The sequence below is a fragment of the Dicentrarchus labrax genome, unplaced genomic scaffold (genome assembly GCF_905237075.1).
Source record: "Dicentrarchus labrax unplaced genomic scaffold, dlabrax2021, whole genome shotgun sequence".
Lineage (NCBI taxonomy): Eukaryota > Metazoa > Chordata > Actinopteri > Moronidae > Dicentrarchus > Dicentrarchus labrax.
In genome coordinates this window covers 28,271,215-28,286,689 of record NW_026136714.1, presented here as the reverse complement: position 1 = coordinate 28,286,689, position 15,475 = coordinate 28,271,215, and the positions used below count along the sequence as shown (strand labels likewise).

The following is a 15,475-nucleotide window of genomic DNA, read 5'->3' as shown; positions in this document are numbered from 1 at the left end:
GCCTTCCGAGCATGAAGGAGAAACTACACCGGCTGCAATACTTGATAAACTGGTTCAGTGTATGAAAATGACGAAAGCTACATACCGCCATGTTATTCCGTTAAACATAGATGTTGGTATACAGAGTGGTCCTCCTGACAATTTTCTAGAGCAAAATCGCAATATAGAATTAGCTAGCTAATTTACATAAACTGTTAGCTAGCTAGTTACATATGATACATCTTTGCATGTAATCTACTCACACAAATCATTTTATTCTCTTGGTGGGAATGCTGCATAATGACTGGGGGATTTTCACTAGTTTTTGATGTTTTATAGACCAAACGATAAATCGTAGTTAATCGTTAGTTGCAGCCATAGCCATGAATACCTTTGGGTTTTTGTGATGACACCATGTATGAAGACATCACTTTGGGCTCTTGAAACACTACATGGAGTTTGTTAACAGTTTTTGATGTTTTATAGTCTTTGTCAAATAATCAAAAAGTAGAATGAATGATAATGAAAATAAGCAGTGGTTTCCTTGGCCTGTTTAACACAGGAGTATTCAGAAATCATTATGAACCTAACTGGGTTATTCTATAGTTTTGATATTCACGTGAACACACTATGAACCAGGTCACTTGATAAGTGGGTTAACTTTGGGTATAGACAATTAACTGATGTGTGGATTCTATCTGAGATGTGTGGCGTAATCGAAATGACTGGTTGAGACTGTTTTTTAGCTAACAGCAAACACTTTAGAACACACTCAGTAAATTCCGTACCCAGAGGCGTGTTTTACACACAGCTTATGGATGCTTTAAGTGGAGGGGGTATACATAGGGTGTGTAGGTGACTGGCAGATTAGATATAGAAAATACATTCTGGTGTCTGTTGTGACATGCCAGTAGCAGGCAGTAACATGAATTCATCAATCCATCAAACTTCACACAGCACAGGGCGTACCTTAAGCATTATCACTGAACAGGTGCATACCTTTTGGTTAGTTAAGCTGTTATAAAATAAAATGTCAGTAGTAAGGCAGTAGTGAGGTGGTTTAGGAACATGGCCGTGACTGTTGTTCAACCCAGATCCCAACCCAACAGAGACCTTTGGGTGTGTTGTGTAAGTAGGACAGCAGCAGCCTGGAGGTGAGAGAAGTGGGGTCATACAGGAAGGTCACTGTTAATCCCAGACTGTCTGAAAAATAGAGATCGAAAGCACTCTAGTTCTGAAACTCTAGAAGATTATTTTATTTTGTAAATTAATAGAAACACTGAAAGCCCCTACAAGGAACTTTCATTTTGTGCTGATTTTGGCAGCCCCTGTGATAAAAGTGGTAGTGTTTCTAACTACCATATTTCATTGATCTGCCCTGATGACAGGCATTAAAGCCATAATGTGTAACATTTCCCCATTACAATATCTATAAACACTAGACCTACACCGATCAGCCATAACATTATGACCATCTGGGCACGCTGGTGGTCATAAATTGTGCGGTTTTTGAGATGCTCTGACCCAGTCGTCTAGCCATCACAATGTGGCCCTTGTCAAATTCGCTCAGATCCTCACACGCCCATTTTTCCTGCTTCTAACACATCAACTTTGAGGACAAAAAGTTCACTTGCTACCTGATATATCCCACCCACTGACAGGAGCCATGATAACCAGATAATCAGTGTTATTCACTTCAACTGCCAGTGCTTACAATCTTATGGCTGATCGGTGTATGTTCTATATGTAGTTGATTTGTGTACTTCCATTATCCCAAATGTTTCCAACAATGTTCAAACTTAGAGAAATCTGTCATTTTATTCAGGTAACGCTGCGTTTCACCGGTTGCCAGTCAATAGCGTCATATCCCCTTTGTGCCTGCGTCAGTGTTGTGGTTGTCTGCCAGAAGCTGTCATACATTGACTGTTGATCCAGTCTGAAGCCACATTGTTACCATCCACTGTTTAGATCTTGGTGCTGTTTAACTCTAGATTTGAACCAGATGAAGGATTTTAGTCATCGGACGTCTGGATCTTAAGTTATCAGAGAAACAAGCTGAGCTAACGTTAGCAGCAGCTCGGCTCGCAGCCCCTCCGGGACGTCCTTTGTCTGTCCAACAGCGTGGGAGAAGCAGTGATTTTTAAGGTGGAACTGCTTTATTCAGTGTTTTTAGCTGTATTAATCAGCAGGTCCAGTTGTTTTGGAGAGATTTAGAACCAGTTAAAAACTCCTTGTAGAACATTTAAGTAAATAACAACAATTATTTGTGTACATTAGTTGAAGCTGTATGTAGCCTGATAGACAGAACCCTGGGCATAAAAAGCAGTAATACAACATGTTGCTGTTCATTAAGTGTGCTGTTGGGTGCACAACAGACGAAGCCAACCTAGATGTACGTAAATGCCTTTTTGGAAACAGGCAACAGCCTGTCAAAGTCACAGTCATTCTGGTCACATTAGGGAGTGGCGTGCAGAATCAGTCACCACAGAATCAATGTGGATTCTGAGGCAGATATGTAAATGCACCTCTCTATACAAGTAAATGAAGAGAGACTGGAACTAATGGCTGAATTTGGCAGGTTTCTTTTGTCTGGTTAGAGACATTTGGAGAGCTGATTTTTTTTTCTGCAGCGTTAAGCCACTAGAGATGTGTTGATTCATGAATTATTCATGTGAATGGTACTTGAAGGTAAAAAGGCCTCTCAGTTCACTAATGGAAGTGAATTGAAATTTCAGCTTTGCTCTGTGTTCATGGTGAGATTGAGTTGGTAATGCCGTAAAAGCCTTCAAATGGTTTTAACCAACCACAGCTGACACAAACTCTCTGGACTGTGTAAGGCTTCTACAAAACTGATTGCAACACCTTCACCTCACCCTCCCATTCCAAACGTGCAGGAGAAACTACAGTGGCTGGGGATCCCCACAAAAAAACGTGAAAGGTCCTATCTAGAACCAGTGTTTGGTTTGTCCGTTCTGGGCTACTGTAGAAACATGGTGGTACATGGCGGCCCTCTGTAGATAAAAACAGCTCATTCAAAGCTAACAAAAACACAATGATTCTCATTTTCAGGTGAGGTCAAAAATGTAATTTTCACTGAAAAAAACAACAACTATGAAATCATGATGATGTGACATTTGTTGGGGTCTATACCAAACAAACATGTTTTATTAAATTTGGTAAACAACATTTGTAGATAAGGGGATCTCTGCAGCACTACAGTACTTCATTATAATGCTGTTTGTCACACATTTGACCTATATCAAACAAACTGCAGCTTCTGTGGTTTGGATGCACTTGGCCACATTTTGATAATATTGCAATTAATTGTGCATTGCTGGCTTCTCTCCTTTTCATCTTGTCTCCCTTTGATTGCATTTCTCTTATTACCTTAGATAACTGGCCAAAGGTCAACGCCCTGATGTCACATTGAGATACTTAAAGCACTGCTAGGGCACAGTTTGACAGAGGAAAACGTTTTCTAAGACATTATCAGTGTCAGAATGCCCAGGATCAGCACTGACTTAATGCTGTGTATCCAGCCAGTGAAGACAAACCTGCTTAATCACAAGGATCAAGAACTGAGCTAATGCCTGACGTGTGGCTGTGAGCAGCGTGGGACTGACCGGTGTGACAGGTGCCGCTGGAGGTGAAGTTGGAGCAGGGACACGGTGCACAGGCTTCAGTCAGGGCAGTTCCAGGGTTGCGGTAAAAACCAGGCTTACACTCATCGCAGTTGGATCCCTGGGTGTTGCCCTCACAGTTCAGACACACTCCTGGAGGACAGAACAAAGGTCACATGATTAGAGGGGCATTTTCTGGATCTGCACACCAAGTGGTTTTAGAACTCTCGCTACCTTTTTTATGAATTAATCAGAGTTTTGAGTGGTGCAGCTAGCAGCTGGTGTTCAGTTTCTCTCTGACTATTTCATACCAGCAACATTACAAAGTTGCATGTGTTCACTGCTCCACGAGAACCACAGAATTAAATCTTTTATGTGCCACATCACCTTGACCTTATCAGGTTTCTTCGTATATCGTTAGCGAGTTTTATCAATTACATGTTACAGAAAAGTCAAGAGAGTTTTCCTTTCCAAGAGAGTATTGAAAGAAACATGATCAATCCATCCACTGTTACCCTCTGAAAGACTTGCTTATTATTATAACCTTTATTATATTGAGGAATCTCATAGAATTCAAGTTCTTTTTTGCAAGAGCAGAGAGGGAACACATACTAAAAATATATCCAGTCATAAAAAAAGGGTTGCTACACAGTCAGAGGGGAAAAGCAAATGCTATTTACACTTACATACATTGATTAAAATCAATCTAGCAAATAACAAATTATGATGCTTATTCTGTCCATAATAATGGTAGCATAAATAAATGAGAAATATTGTTTAGATCAAAGTTGTACTAATTCGCTGACCTTATTTAAAAAGGACCAGAATAGCACAGAATAGGGTCATATAATTTACCAGTAGGCCTAGTATTGAACTTTTTTCAATGATTAAGGGTTCATGATGAAGCGTCAGGTGTCAATTTTTCCCCACTGTGTACTGAACTGAATTGACTTACAGTTCACAGTTTACAGTTACAGACACTAACGTGACTTTGGCCACAGCCCATTAGTAACAGTTCAAATTAAGCAGAATTTATTTGTCTTGTGTTGTATCTGGAGCTGCTGTAGCAAGTGAATTTCCCCAGTGTGGGATCAATAAAGTCTATCATATCTTATTCTTTATTGTTTATTTAATACTTATATATTAATATTTTATATTTCTTTCTATGCTTAATTGAAAATTTGCACAACAATTTGCCATTTGGTCATTATACATAAACTATTTTTCACTGAATTTAAAGAAAATGTGCATCCTTGGATATGAAATTACCTATATCTGGATACGAGATTTTGATCATATCACACAATAATTATTTTAAACATGCAGAGGATGTAGATGTATTTTATTTGCCCCAAGTCTTGCCTGCAGGCTCCATCAACAAGATAGGACGGCCTGTATGATACCCGAGAAGTGATCCCGGAGCAAAAAAGGGTCAGTGAATCACTCGCTGTAAACAGTTTTTGAAACTCAGATATCCAGAGTTAGTTCTGGCTTCATGTATTACATGAAGTTAGCATATTCACTGCCACATTTTAATCTACCTTGCAATACTGACTTTGGTACATTTCATTACTCACATTACTTACATAAAAAAACTGTATATTGTCCGAAATTAAGTCATAAATTGTTATTATTGTAAATATTTGTGATGGTGTCACTGCTCTGCTGTTTGTGGTTGAGCTGTTTTGCCTCCATAATCATACATAGAGGTTATGTAGACATGACGAAACCTGTCCACGGACCAAATTATGCAACAGCAGTATCAATCATGAGCCTTGAAAGAGATTGCAGGCTCCCCTTCAACCCATACATTAACTGAATGTCAACAGAGGAGCTGATAATAAGTCAAATCAGCTGCTGAAAGCTGCACATTAAAAGGTTCAGTTGTGGGTTAAAGAGGGGTTTGGCCTGGAAGTGCTTCCTTACACCAAATTATGGACTAGTGAGGAGGAACAACAGCTTTCATGCAGGTTTTGTGATAAATGATGGGTTTCCTGAGTAGAATGAGGCTAAATTTGTTTTATAGGTGTTGTGCTACATTGAAACAACTTGATTTAAAGCTGCAGTAGGTCACTTAAAAAAAACTTTTTGGTTTTCATTATCCTGACAGTAGTACATAAAACAGATAATCTGTGAAAAAAAATCAGGTTCCTCGGCTCCACCCAGTGCTCCAAATAGCATTTGCAAGAATTCACTGGGGCTGAATGTAAACAACCAATCAGAGCCAGGACAGACACTTGATTGTATAAGTCTCATTGCCAGGGCGTTAAATTCAGAGGGGTTTGGGACCCTAGGAATGAGACTCAACAATCAACTATCTTCAAGCTTTCAACCCAAATATGACAAAAAGTTATTTTTTACAAAAATTATCTACTGCAGCTTTAATGCATTTCCAACACCAAAATGTATAGAGCAGGATTTAATCAAGGTTTCAGAGGTGAATATCAAATCATAAAACTACTTATTCTTATTTCAAATTTGTCAATTTCTCTGCATTCTTATCAAGTCTGAAAAGTCAGTGTAGGGACAGTCTACCTCTGCTCTGTTGGACATGACAAGTCTCTGTCATGTTTATCTGAGGTCCACAGTGTTTGGGATACTGTATAATTTGCTTTTGCACAATGTGTTCTTGTGTAAGCTGCCCTGGGGAGAGGCCAGGGTCAGTCTTTACAGGGAGCTGTCAAACCTGAGCTATGTTAATCCATGGCACTGTGAACACTGAGCCCAGGCAAGGCTACAGCACTCCATCTGCCCCTGCATTATAATGGAAAGACATATGGCTTCTAAAACTAGACCCCTCCCACTACCACCCTGACCCCCTCCACATTTCCTCCTGCCTGTCTCTAGACAGTCTCAAAGCCTGACTGCCGGGAGGTGAGCAGCAATCCTGCTTTGCATGTGAGCAAGGACACAGAGGAGGATAAATACACCTTAAATCACACACTGGATTTGTGATACATTTCAATCATCTTACAATCCATTTGCTTCTGATTCACCACACTTCCTGGTCTCCTTGAGTTCCATCTTATGAACTGAATTCTGTTGTGGTTCCACAGTAAATATTGACTTACGTAACAGGAGGGTTTGTGTACAGCCAAAGTCTCTACTCCAACACAGCAGATTACTGTCAGCGTACAGTGCCGGGGTGTTAACCTGCACATAGCTTCAAGTTCAGTTTACGGGGAACCTATAAGCATTTCACTGGTACAGATTGGACCTTTTTTTTTTTTAAGTTTTTATTATTTTTTTTTAGGGGATTTTTTTGGTATAATTTTTTAACAATTCTACAACTTTAATTAAAACTAAAACGTCAATCTAGGCATTCTGTTACTATTGACCATTTCATTCACTGAATTTTAAAAAAGGGGCGTGAACCCTTTCCCTTTCCAACAAGTGCTCCTACAGAGACTTTCACACCTTTCATTCACCAGCCAATACGTCACAGCTGCTCTTCCTACTTTCTTTGCTTGTTTCGTCTTTACTCAACATTAAAACTGGTGTCCCCATGAGCTTACAATGAGGACACAGATTCAAGGTAAAGCTGCGGCATTATGTTCTTTTTTAATTGAATGTAATTAAATCTAAATCTTTAAATGTAAACTTTTATAGATACTACAAATTGTGGAAAAATCATTCCATCAAAGGTGACCAACGCTGACATATTGAGTTTTATACAGAAAAAAAGAGCAGCAAGTCTGTTTAATTAGAAAAGTGATACCGTGCATCATGCCAATATTTTCTATGTCCTCAGCAGACTCACCCGACTGTGGATGGCAGTAGTTGGTGTGGTTGTGACACTGGCAGGGCCGGCAACCAGTGCTGCTGAAGTGGAAGAACCCCGGGTGGCATTCGTCACACTTGGGTCCGTACACTCCCGTCTTGCACACACATATCCCTGAGCTGAAAGAGGCAGAACAGAAGACAGAATCAATAGTGTGCAAAACACAGAGAGCTTTTCATTTAATGCAACAGAATGCCGAGGTGTGAAGGGAGCTCTGTGTGTTTGCTTTCTGGACTGCAGCCCTGACAGCTGACGTCCAGACTGTTGAGGTGATTCCACACTTGACTTCCTGCAGTTCTCCCATCCATCCATCTGCTTCCTATAGCTCTGCTCCAGGTATGAAGCAGCCTGAGTCACTTACAGTTTTGTTTCTCCACTAAAATGTTTGGCATGTTGGGCAGTGCATAAAACCTGTTATTCCCCATATGCATTTCCTAAGAAGTCATTCAGTCTGTATCTAAAGGATTGGTAAACCAAAATCAAAAAATAACACAACCTCACCTACCTACCACTAGTGTTAATCTAGCTACACACATGGTTTTTGTTTAATTTGACCTAGTTCTCTGAGATTCCTGCTGCCATCCCGATACAACAAATTCATTATGTGGTGATCAAACTATTTTTCCAAAAACAATGTTGCAAAGTTATATATATTGGATAACCAACAAACCTCACTGTGTACAGTTTTCATTAACCATATTGTGCATCTCGAAAAAATCTGAGATTTAAAAAAAGCCAAACTATACTGCGAAAAATGTAATCTCAGGAAAGAAAAATAGCCTTGTTTCGGTGCAATGAGTCTTATTTTTTTGTCTAAAAAGAAAAATAATCTTGTCAAGAAAGTTTTACATTAGAAAAGTAATCTCGTTTTAAGAACATTTTGTCTTAATAAGATGTTACACTAATATTGAGCTAGATTGAACCTTTTACAGATTACAACAATGGTCTGCATAATATCCCAGCAGAGGAACAGATTATTTTTCCTATTTTTAAGATTAATACTACTTGCACAACTTGTGGCTAGATTGGTATTCTAGTTTTAAGAATTCTAGCCAAGCAAAACTGATTTTTTTTTGCTCAATACAAGAACATTTGATCATTATTTAAGAATATTTGCCTCTTTTCTAGAAGTGCTGTCTTTGCAGTATACAGTCCCAATGTTCAAAAGGTGTAAACGCAATATTCAGTCTCTCCAAGAAGCATATGTAATCTTTACTCCTCCAATCGGTGATATTATCACATTATCAATGTATATCCCAGCTGATGAGAAAGAAATTGCAGTATAAAAATGCCAAATTATGTTTCAGGTAATTTAGAAAAAGTGTCACCTTCACTTAATTTGTCCACCAGAGCAGTGACAAGTTGATTTTTACACTGTAAAATGTCTCGCTAATTATATGTTAAGGTCACAATTCTTAACAAAAATAAATAAATCTATGGTGTGTGAAATAACTATAAACAGAACTAAACACAAGAAATCAGAGCATTGAGCATTAAAGCCTTTTATTGGCTTTGTGTGTTTTACGTAACAGAGTATGACTGCTCTCAGCGGATAATGCCTCCAAGAATGCTCCAGCAAAGTTAAATCCAATTGCATGTGAGCTCTTCAGCAATAACACACATGACTTATTTCATTTGTTAATGTGTCTGTTCCAGGTTGGATCTGCACCATTCTGTGTTACTGGCTGTTAAATATGCTGCATGCTCATTTATACATGAGGGAAAAGTGAGAGGCAGCAAGAGATTTTTTATTTTTCCCTAAAGTAAAATCATCCACGGCTCTCTCATCCCACCCACACTCAAGGTAATTTCCTAGGAAAAGTACAATGCTTAAGTCAAGCCTGATCACCCCTCAAACCCAGACAATGGACTCAGAATCATAATCTGGGGACAATGACTTCAAAACAGTTTAAGTAAATCATGAGTGACTGCGAGCACTGTCTGTGAGCATGTGCGTGGGTCCTCGTACAAATGGGGCTTTGTTAAAACAACTGCACTTAATGCAAATCAGGAGGCCCACGGCGATGCTCAGTGGGGAGTGGGCTATGCTGAGGACAAGGCTGGGAGATCAACAGTCCTCATTCTCCCGGATAAACACACACATCCAAACAAAAGCAAAAAATATCCACATGCAGCATCATGACCCTGATTAAATGAAAGTCAGAGAGACAATGTCCAATTGTCACAGAGACAGTGAGCAGAATCTCCACTAAAGTGCTTCCTTTCAAAAAGCTATAATTAATAATAATTAATTAATCTATAAAATTCACTTATGTGGAGTGGCAGATGGCCTCCTGGAGAGTCAATATTTAGTACTGAAGGTCTGGAGATTAGGGGTGCACTGTTGCACTGTTTCTGCAGGTTTCAACAGGTTAAATTTAAGACTTTTTAGGACCATTATGGATGCAATTTAACACCTATTCCATGCCCATACTGGTAAAAAAGCGGGGATCGGAAATTTAAAGTCTGAATTATTGATATGATATTAATTGGTTTATCATTATTCAACAAAACCGTAGTTAATATGTCCCTATTAAATCATTAAATTAAATGTTTTTGTTTCATTTCAAAGAAATCAACAAAATCTTATGAATCAAAAGTTCATCCTTCTGCAAAGCCATTTTAGACAAATGTCATGTTATTCTTAGTAAGTTGATTATCAATTAATCTCCTGATTGTATTCTTAATTAATTGACTAGTTGTTTATTCATTGATCCTTTTTAAATTTTCATTTCATGTTCATCATCATTTCCCAGAGGAGAAGGGGACGTCTTTAAATGTCTTGCTTTTTCCAACCAGCAGTCTAAATCCAAACATACTTCATTTACAATGAAGCAAATCTTTTCATTTGAGAACCTGAGAGCAGAAAATGTTTGGCATTAACTGACTGATAATCAACAGTTACTGAATCATTTTCTGTCAATCTACTAATCAATTAATTGACTAATGGTTTCAGCTCTAGAAATGTGAAATAATTCAAATTTCTGCAACAAGCATGATAAGAGAGCCTGCGCGACAAATGTGTGCGTCATCAGTAAGATGGATCCTGTCTGATGGAAGACGCTCGTCATTCCTCGTGGAAAGATACAGATGCTGAGAAAATGTCAAAGTACACGTTTGTACTGGAAGCCTCACCACTGATGGCACATTTCTCTGTATAATAACTGCTGAGATTGACTGTGAATCCTCAAAAAAGCACATCACTTGAGAATCTCCGCAGTTTCCAAACTAAAAGCGGCTCTATGTGCTTTACTTGTGACCTTTAAGCATCTCTGGACTGCAGTCCTGATTCCACACTTGACTTCCTGCAAGTTCTCTCATCCATTCATCCATCGTCTTTTCTTTTTTTTTAGCTGATATGATAACTGATACTTACCTGCTTCTCAGGGTGGATACAGAAATTCATAGTTTTATTGGCAAGAAACGCTGTGATGTAATGAGCAAAGATGGATGATTTAACAGCTCTGACCTAACCAAATCTGAAATCACTGTCATATCAACAAACAACAGATATGGCTCTTCAAATGTTCATTCAGTTCTTCTAGTAAAGTTGATCAAAGACCTTCACAATCATACTTTCATAGAACATAAAGGTTATTAAATGTTTTGCATAAGAATTCAAAAATTATTATTATTATAATGGACCGATAATTTATTGGCTATAATTTCATTATCCCCATAATTCATAATAATATAAATTTCCCATTATTGGCCAATAATTTATCTGCCCTTATAATTACCGTGCATCCCTAGTCTGTCCCTAAAGAATGAGTCCACCAAAATCACCAAAATCTGTACTAAAAGCCTTATAATTTATTGCACACGCAGACAAGGGGTACCGTGTATATTCTAATTTAAATCATTTTAAAATGATTCATTCATAAAAGTGTGTCTTCTACCCTAATATTTTTCTAACTTATAATGTGACCTTTTACAGCTCTTCATTTAAACAACACTGTGCATATTGTTTCTTTTATTGTCTTTATAATATGCTTTTCATATGTTATTGCCAATTTCTGTTTCTTGCAAATATTCCTTATGCTTAATACTGTCAGGGTTCCAACTCTTTTTAATATATCATTTTCCAGGACATTTTCCATGACAATACAGGACAGCACTCCAATAAATTGTACTGCTAGGCCTGGTATTGACACATTTAACTCTAGTTTTTGAAGTGTTATACCACACAGCACACTACACAACAACAACAGTCGAGTTTCAAACAAAATATGGTTTATGTAGGCAGTTTGAGTGAGGGGCTAAAATACAATTCAAATGTTCCAGACCAACATAGAATATTTCCAGAGTATTTGGGACACATGGGAACCCTGTACTGTGATATTTTGCACATTCCTGCACAAACTGTACAACTACCATTTAAAACAGAAGTCATATTGTATATATTGTCTTTATATTTTTTTCATTTATCATTGTCATTTTTCTATTTATGCTTCTTGACTTGCAGTACTTGTTTTCATCTTTATTTACAATTATTATTGTTATTAAACATACCGGGCAGTAAACATTAGTCTGATACACTTTCTTCTACATTCAGGCTGTGATGAGAAACTGTTTTACTGATTTCTTACTAAGTTTTTGTTTTGGTTTTTTTGCCTTTATTGATAGTGACAGCTGGGATAGACAGGAAAGGGGGACAGAGAGAGGGGATGACACGCAGCAAAGGACCACAGGTCGGATTCGAACCCGGGCTGCTGCAGCAACTCCGTACATGGACTGCCAGCTCTACCGACTGAGCCAACCGGGCGCTCGATTTCTTACTATGTTTAAGCAAAAAGAAACTGTTGTTATTCCCCGATCAGCAGTTAGAGTAAACAGTGAGAAGCTTGAAGCTGTGATAAAGCCTGCAGGGGGTAGGAAGGATTAGAAATAACTTCCATTTACACATTTTAACCCCAGGCTCATTACAGAAGGAGCAGTGATGTGATGAGAAAGGCAACCTCTGGGAGTGCTCCTTGCCCTTTTCGTCCTTGCTGTGACTGACTTTTTTCTTTTTGGATGTCTGAGGGATTCTAGGCCTGTGATTGGTTGATCAACTATTCTAATCATTCAAACCTACACACTGAAACTTCAATACATGTTTTAGCTTACAAAAGACCGTCATCAAATTGCAAATACTTTGCTTATTACAGCCACCAATGGAATTATTTTTGACATAGGAGATCATGTTGTGATCTGTGTAACTTTGTCTTGTGTATAAGCAGCATTTCAGCACCTTGAGCCACGCTGCCACTACAATCCTCTATCACTGTGTACACTCTAATACCAGATAGGTTAATTCAACTTTTACTAAACTGATTACATCAAACATTAGTAAAGTAAAACTAACTCGATTTTGTAAGTTTAAAACATTCCTTTTTTAAGTAGCTTTAGTCATTTTAAGTGACACTGTCTTAGTTTTGGAATTTTTATTTGTACTGTGAAAACAAGGAATATTTCTGTTACTTACAAAACTAAGTTAGTGTCACTAAAATTACTAGTAAAAGCTGCTTAATCAAGAATCTTTAACTTACAAAATTGAGTTTGTGATACGATGTAATCCGTAACAATTTTCTGGAGTTATAATAATTACAGTGAACATTCTCATTTCTGTAGTGCTGAAGAGACAGCCTGGTCTACAAATCTTGTTCTCCAGATTTTATTTATTTGGTACAGACCCCCCACTCCAAAAAACCTTGAAAATTTCATTTGTGTCGCAAAAGTGATCATTTTCATTTCTATCTATTGTAATTGCAATATCTGTCAAAATATTGCAATATGATGTTTTTACCATGCAGTCCTAACTCAAATGAGACTCAAAAATAGAAATGATGCTGAAACCTCCTCCCTCTGTGATCACTAATCCTGGTGTTAATGTGTGCCTTCTTGGCCGGGAGGAGGGGGTTGTTATTGTTTTGGTGTGATTTCACTGCTCTGTGCAGATCTACATGTTAAGTAGGTCAGTATTACATGGGCGACAAAGCTTAACCCCATTCTGCGGCAGCTGGCCATCGGGCTGTCACTGGTGTCAGATAAGAGCAAACATCCTCTCTGCAACAGGGAAGTGATCACGGGAATAATTAACAGGAGGTGAACACTCGAAATAAACAGGGAACTACGCTAAGCAGGTTTAGTTGCATTGCCGTGTGAACAGCCAAATCCAGAAAGGGTGTGTTCGACAACAGAGCTGAGAGACATGTGATCTGTTCTCTGCTTACAGTTGTCGTGCTAAGCTAGCTAAGCTAAACACATCCCACCTGTGTATAGGAAGTGCAGGGTGCACAATTTCCAAAATATCAGATTATTCCTTTAAGAAGAGTGACACTCCTCTTACACAAATGCGTGTTCAACTGTAGAAAGGCCTCTAAATGAACAGCTAATTAACCAAAAACATTACAGTATAATGCATAACTAATAGGCATTTAATCAAAGAGCAGTACCAGCCCTGCACATGTGCACTCTGCACTGAACACCCAGCCACAGATAGGGCAGCGCAGTCAGGCACTGACTGCAGGTCCTCTGAGAGCAGCCATCAGTCAGAGACTCAGACATGTGGCCCTGCAGTCCACTACAGCAGGATGCTGCGAATCAGCTCACTGTTTCCACTTGATTAGGCAGCGACACGAGTCAAATGCTCGAATGAAAACAGGTGCTGCTGCGTTACATTTTAACCTTATTCCTGTACCCTGTTTAGTTGGCCATATGTTTGATCTTAAAGACATTTTAGCCAAAAGGGATGAATTCAGGCTTTTTCAGTGATTTTTCTCTGTCCCCAGCACTCATTATCAGCAAATACAGTCAAATAATACCAAACAGACACATAGATGGCAACGATGCATCCACTGCAGAGTGACACAGAGGCAGAAACATCTGCACACACGATCAATATTTCATTACAGAATGTGGCGCCTTCCGTACAATATGGTAAAAAGAATTGCCTTACAGACAATGCCCACAGGAGCTGACCCAAATACAGCACTGATACAACTGTTATGACAGATACAAGTGGTTAATACAGCTCTTCTGTCAAATATTGGCATGACCTAACTCAACAAATTGGGTAACAGTGTGTGTCCATTTTAAATCACATGACTTGCAGAATGACTGCAGGCGAAATGCAAAATGAGAGGACAAGAGGGGGAAATCTCATTAGGGATGTTAAGAACATTGAATAGGGATACAATTACAGATGGCACACGGCTTTAAAGAGCTGCTAACCCTGAAGGAATTTCATTAGTCTGGGTTTCGGTGAAGTTTAGTGTCCCAGGACACTTGACAATTGGTTTGGCAATATTTATGTGTGCCACTGCCACTGATTGGTGTTTTATTATCCAACATTAACACAGTTGATCCAGGACATACGGGGAAGTGTTTTAATGGAATATCTGAAATACCTTGACAAATAATGGATAACAGTTTGCTTCCCAGAAGATCAACCTTAATGAATCTAGTGATCCCTTGACTTTCCTTTAACACAGTGGTTCTTAAACTTTTCAGAAGCAGAAAAAAGTTCACACTGACCATCCCACAATGTTCTTGCAATCCTTATCAATAGGGGAAGCAAAACTAATAAAAAAAAGGATCCAGGAATTGTAGAGAAATAAAGGTCAGCACTTACTTACTGTGCGTCTCTGTCTGTCTCTGTCTGTCTGTCTGTCTGTCTGTCTCTCCCTCTCTCCCTCCCTCTCCCTCCCCAACTGGTCAAGACAGACGACCACCCACCTAGAGCCGAAGGATCTGTCCTAGGTTTCTTGCCCTTGTCGCCAAGGTCTTGCTCATGGTGGTACTGTTGGGTCTCTGTAAATAATGTTATAAAGAGTTCGGTCTAGACCTGCTCTATTTGAAAAGTGTCCTGAGATAACTTCTGTTATGATTTGAATTGAATTGATATTTGGCTGCATATCAAAGTCTCTTTGTAAAAACCATACATACCATATGTACCATACACTTCCCCTGTATGGCAGAAAACTATTTTCACACACTGTAAACTGCTGTCAGCTAAATAAGAACTTGCACCATTGAGGCAGTGAGCATAGGTCACGCCATTATCAGCAATTCTTGTGAAAGGTGAGTTAATCAGCAACCCCAAGCTATAAGC

The 15,475-nt window shown here is 38.8% G+C and overlaps 1 protein-coding gene and 2 long non-coding RNA genes across 4 annotated transcripts in view; 2 read left to right on the top strand and 1 right to left on the bottom strand.

The window, feature by feature from the left end:
* Positions 1-15,475, bottom strand: part of si:ch211-158d24.2 (multiple epidermal growth factor-like domains protein 9) — a 34,396-nt gene that overhangs the window by 9,548 nt on the left and 9,373 nt on the right. Inside the window, exons 3-4 of the mRNA XM_051422308.1 lie at positions 7,360-7,499; positions 3,603-3,752 (exon numbers count right to left, since the gene is read on the bottom strand). Coding sequence (XP_051278268.1) covers positions 3,603-3,752; positions 7,360-7,499 — 290 coding nt within the window. The remainder of the gene's footprint in view (positions 1-3,602; positions 3,753-7,359; positions 7,500-15,475) is intronic.
* The window catches only part of LOC127375973 (uncharacterized), a 47,674-nt gene that overhangs the window by 27,136 nt on the left and 5,063 nt on the right, over positions 1-15,475 (top strand). The window lies entirely within an intron of this gene.
* LOC127375967 (uncharacterized) lies at positions 7,496-15,046 on the top strand. Of its 2 annotated transcripts, XR_007887467.1 has the most exons (3): positions 7,496-7,716; positions 9,037-9,184; positions 12,007-15,046. It is a non-coding gene; the product is annotated as an uncharacterized LOC127375967 (long non-coding RNA). The 2 variants fall into 2 exon arrangements; XR_007887466.1 differs by lacking the exon at positions 12,007-15,046 and having other exon boundaries at positions 9,037-11,903.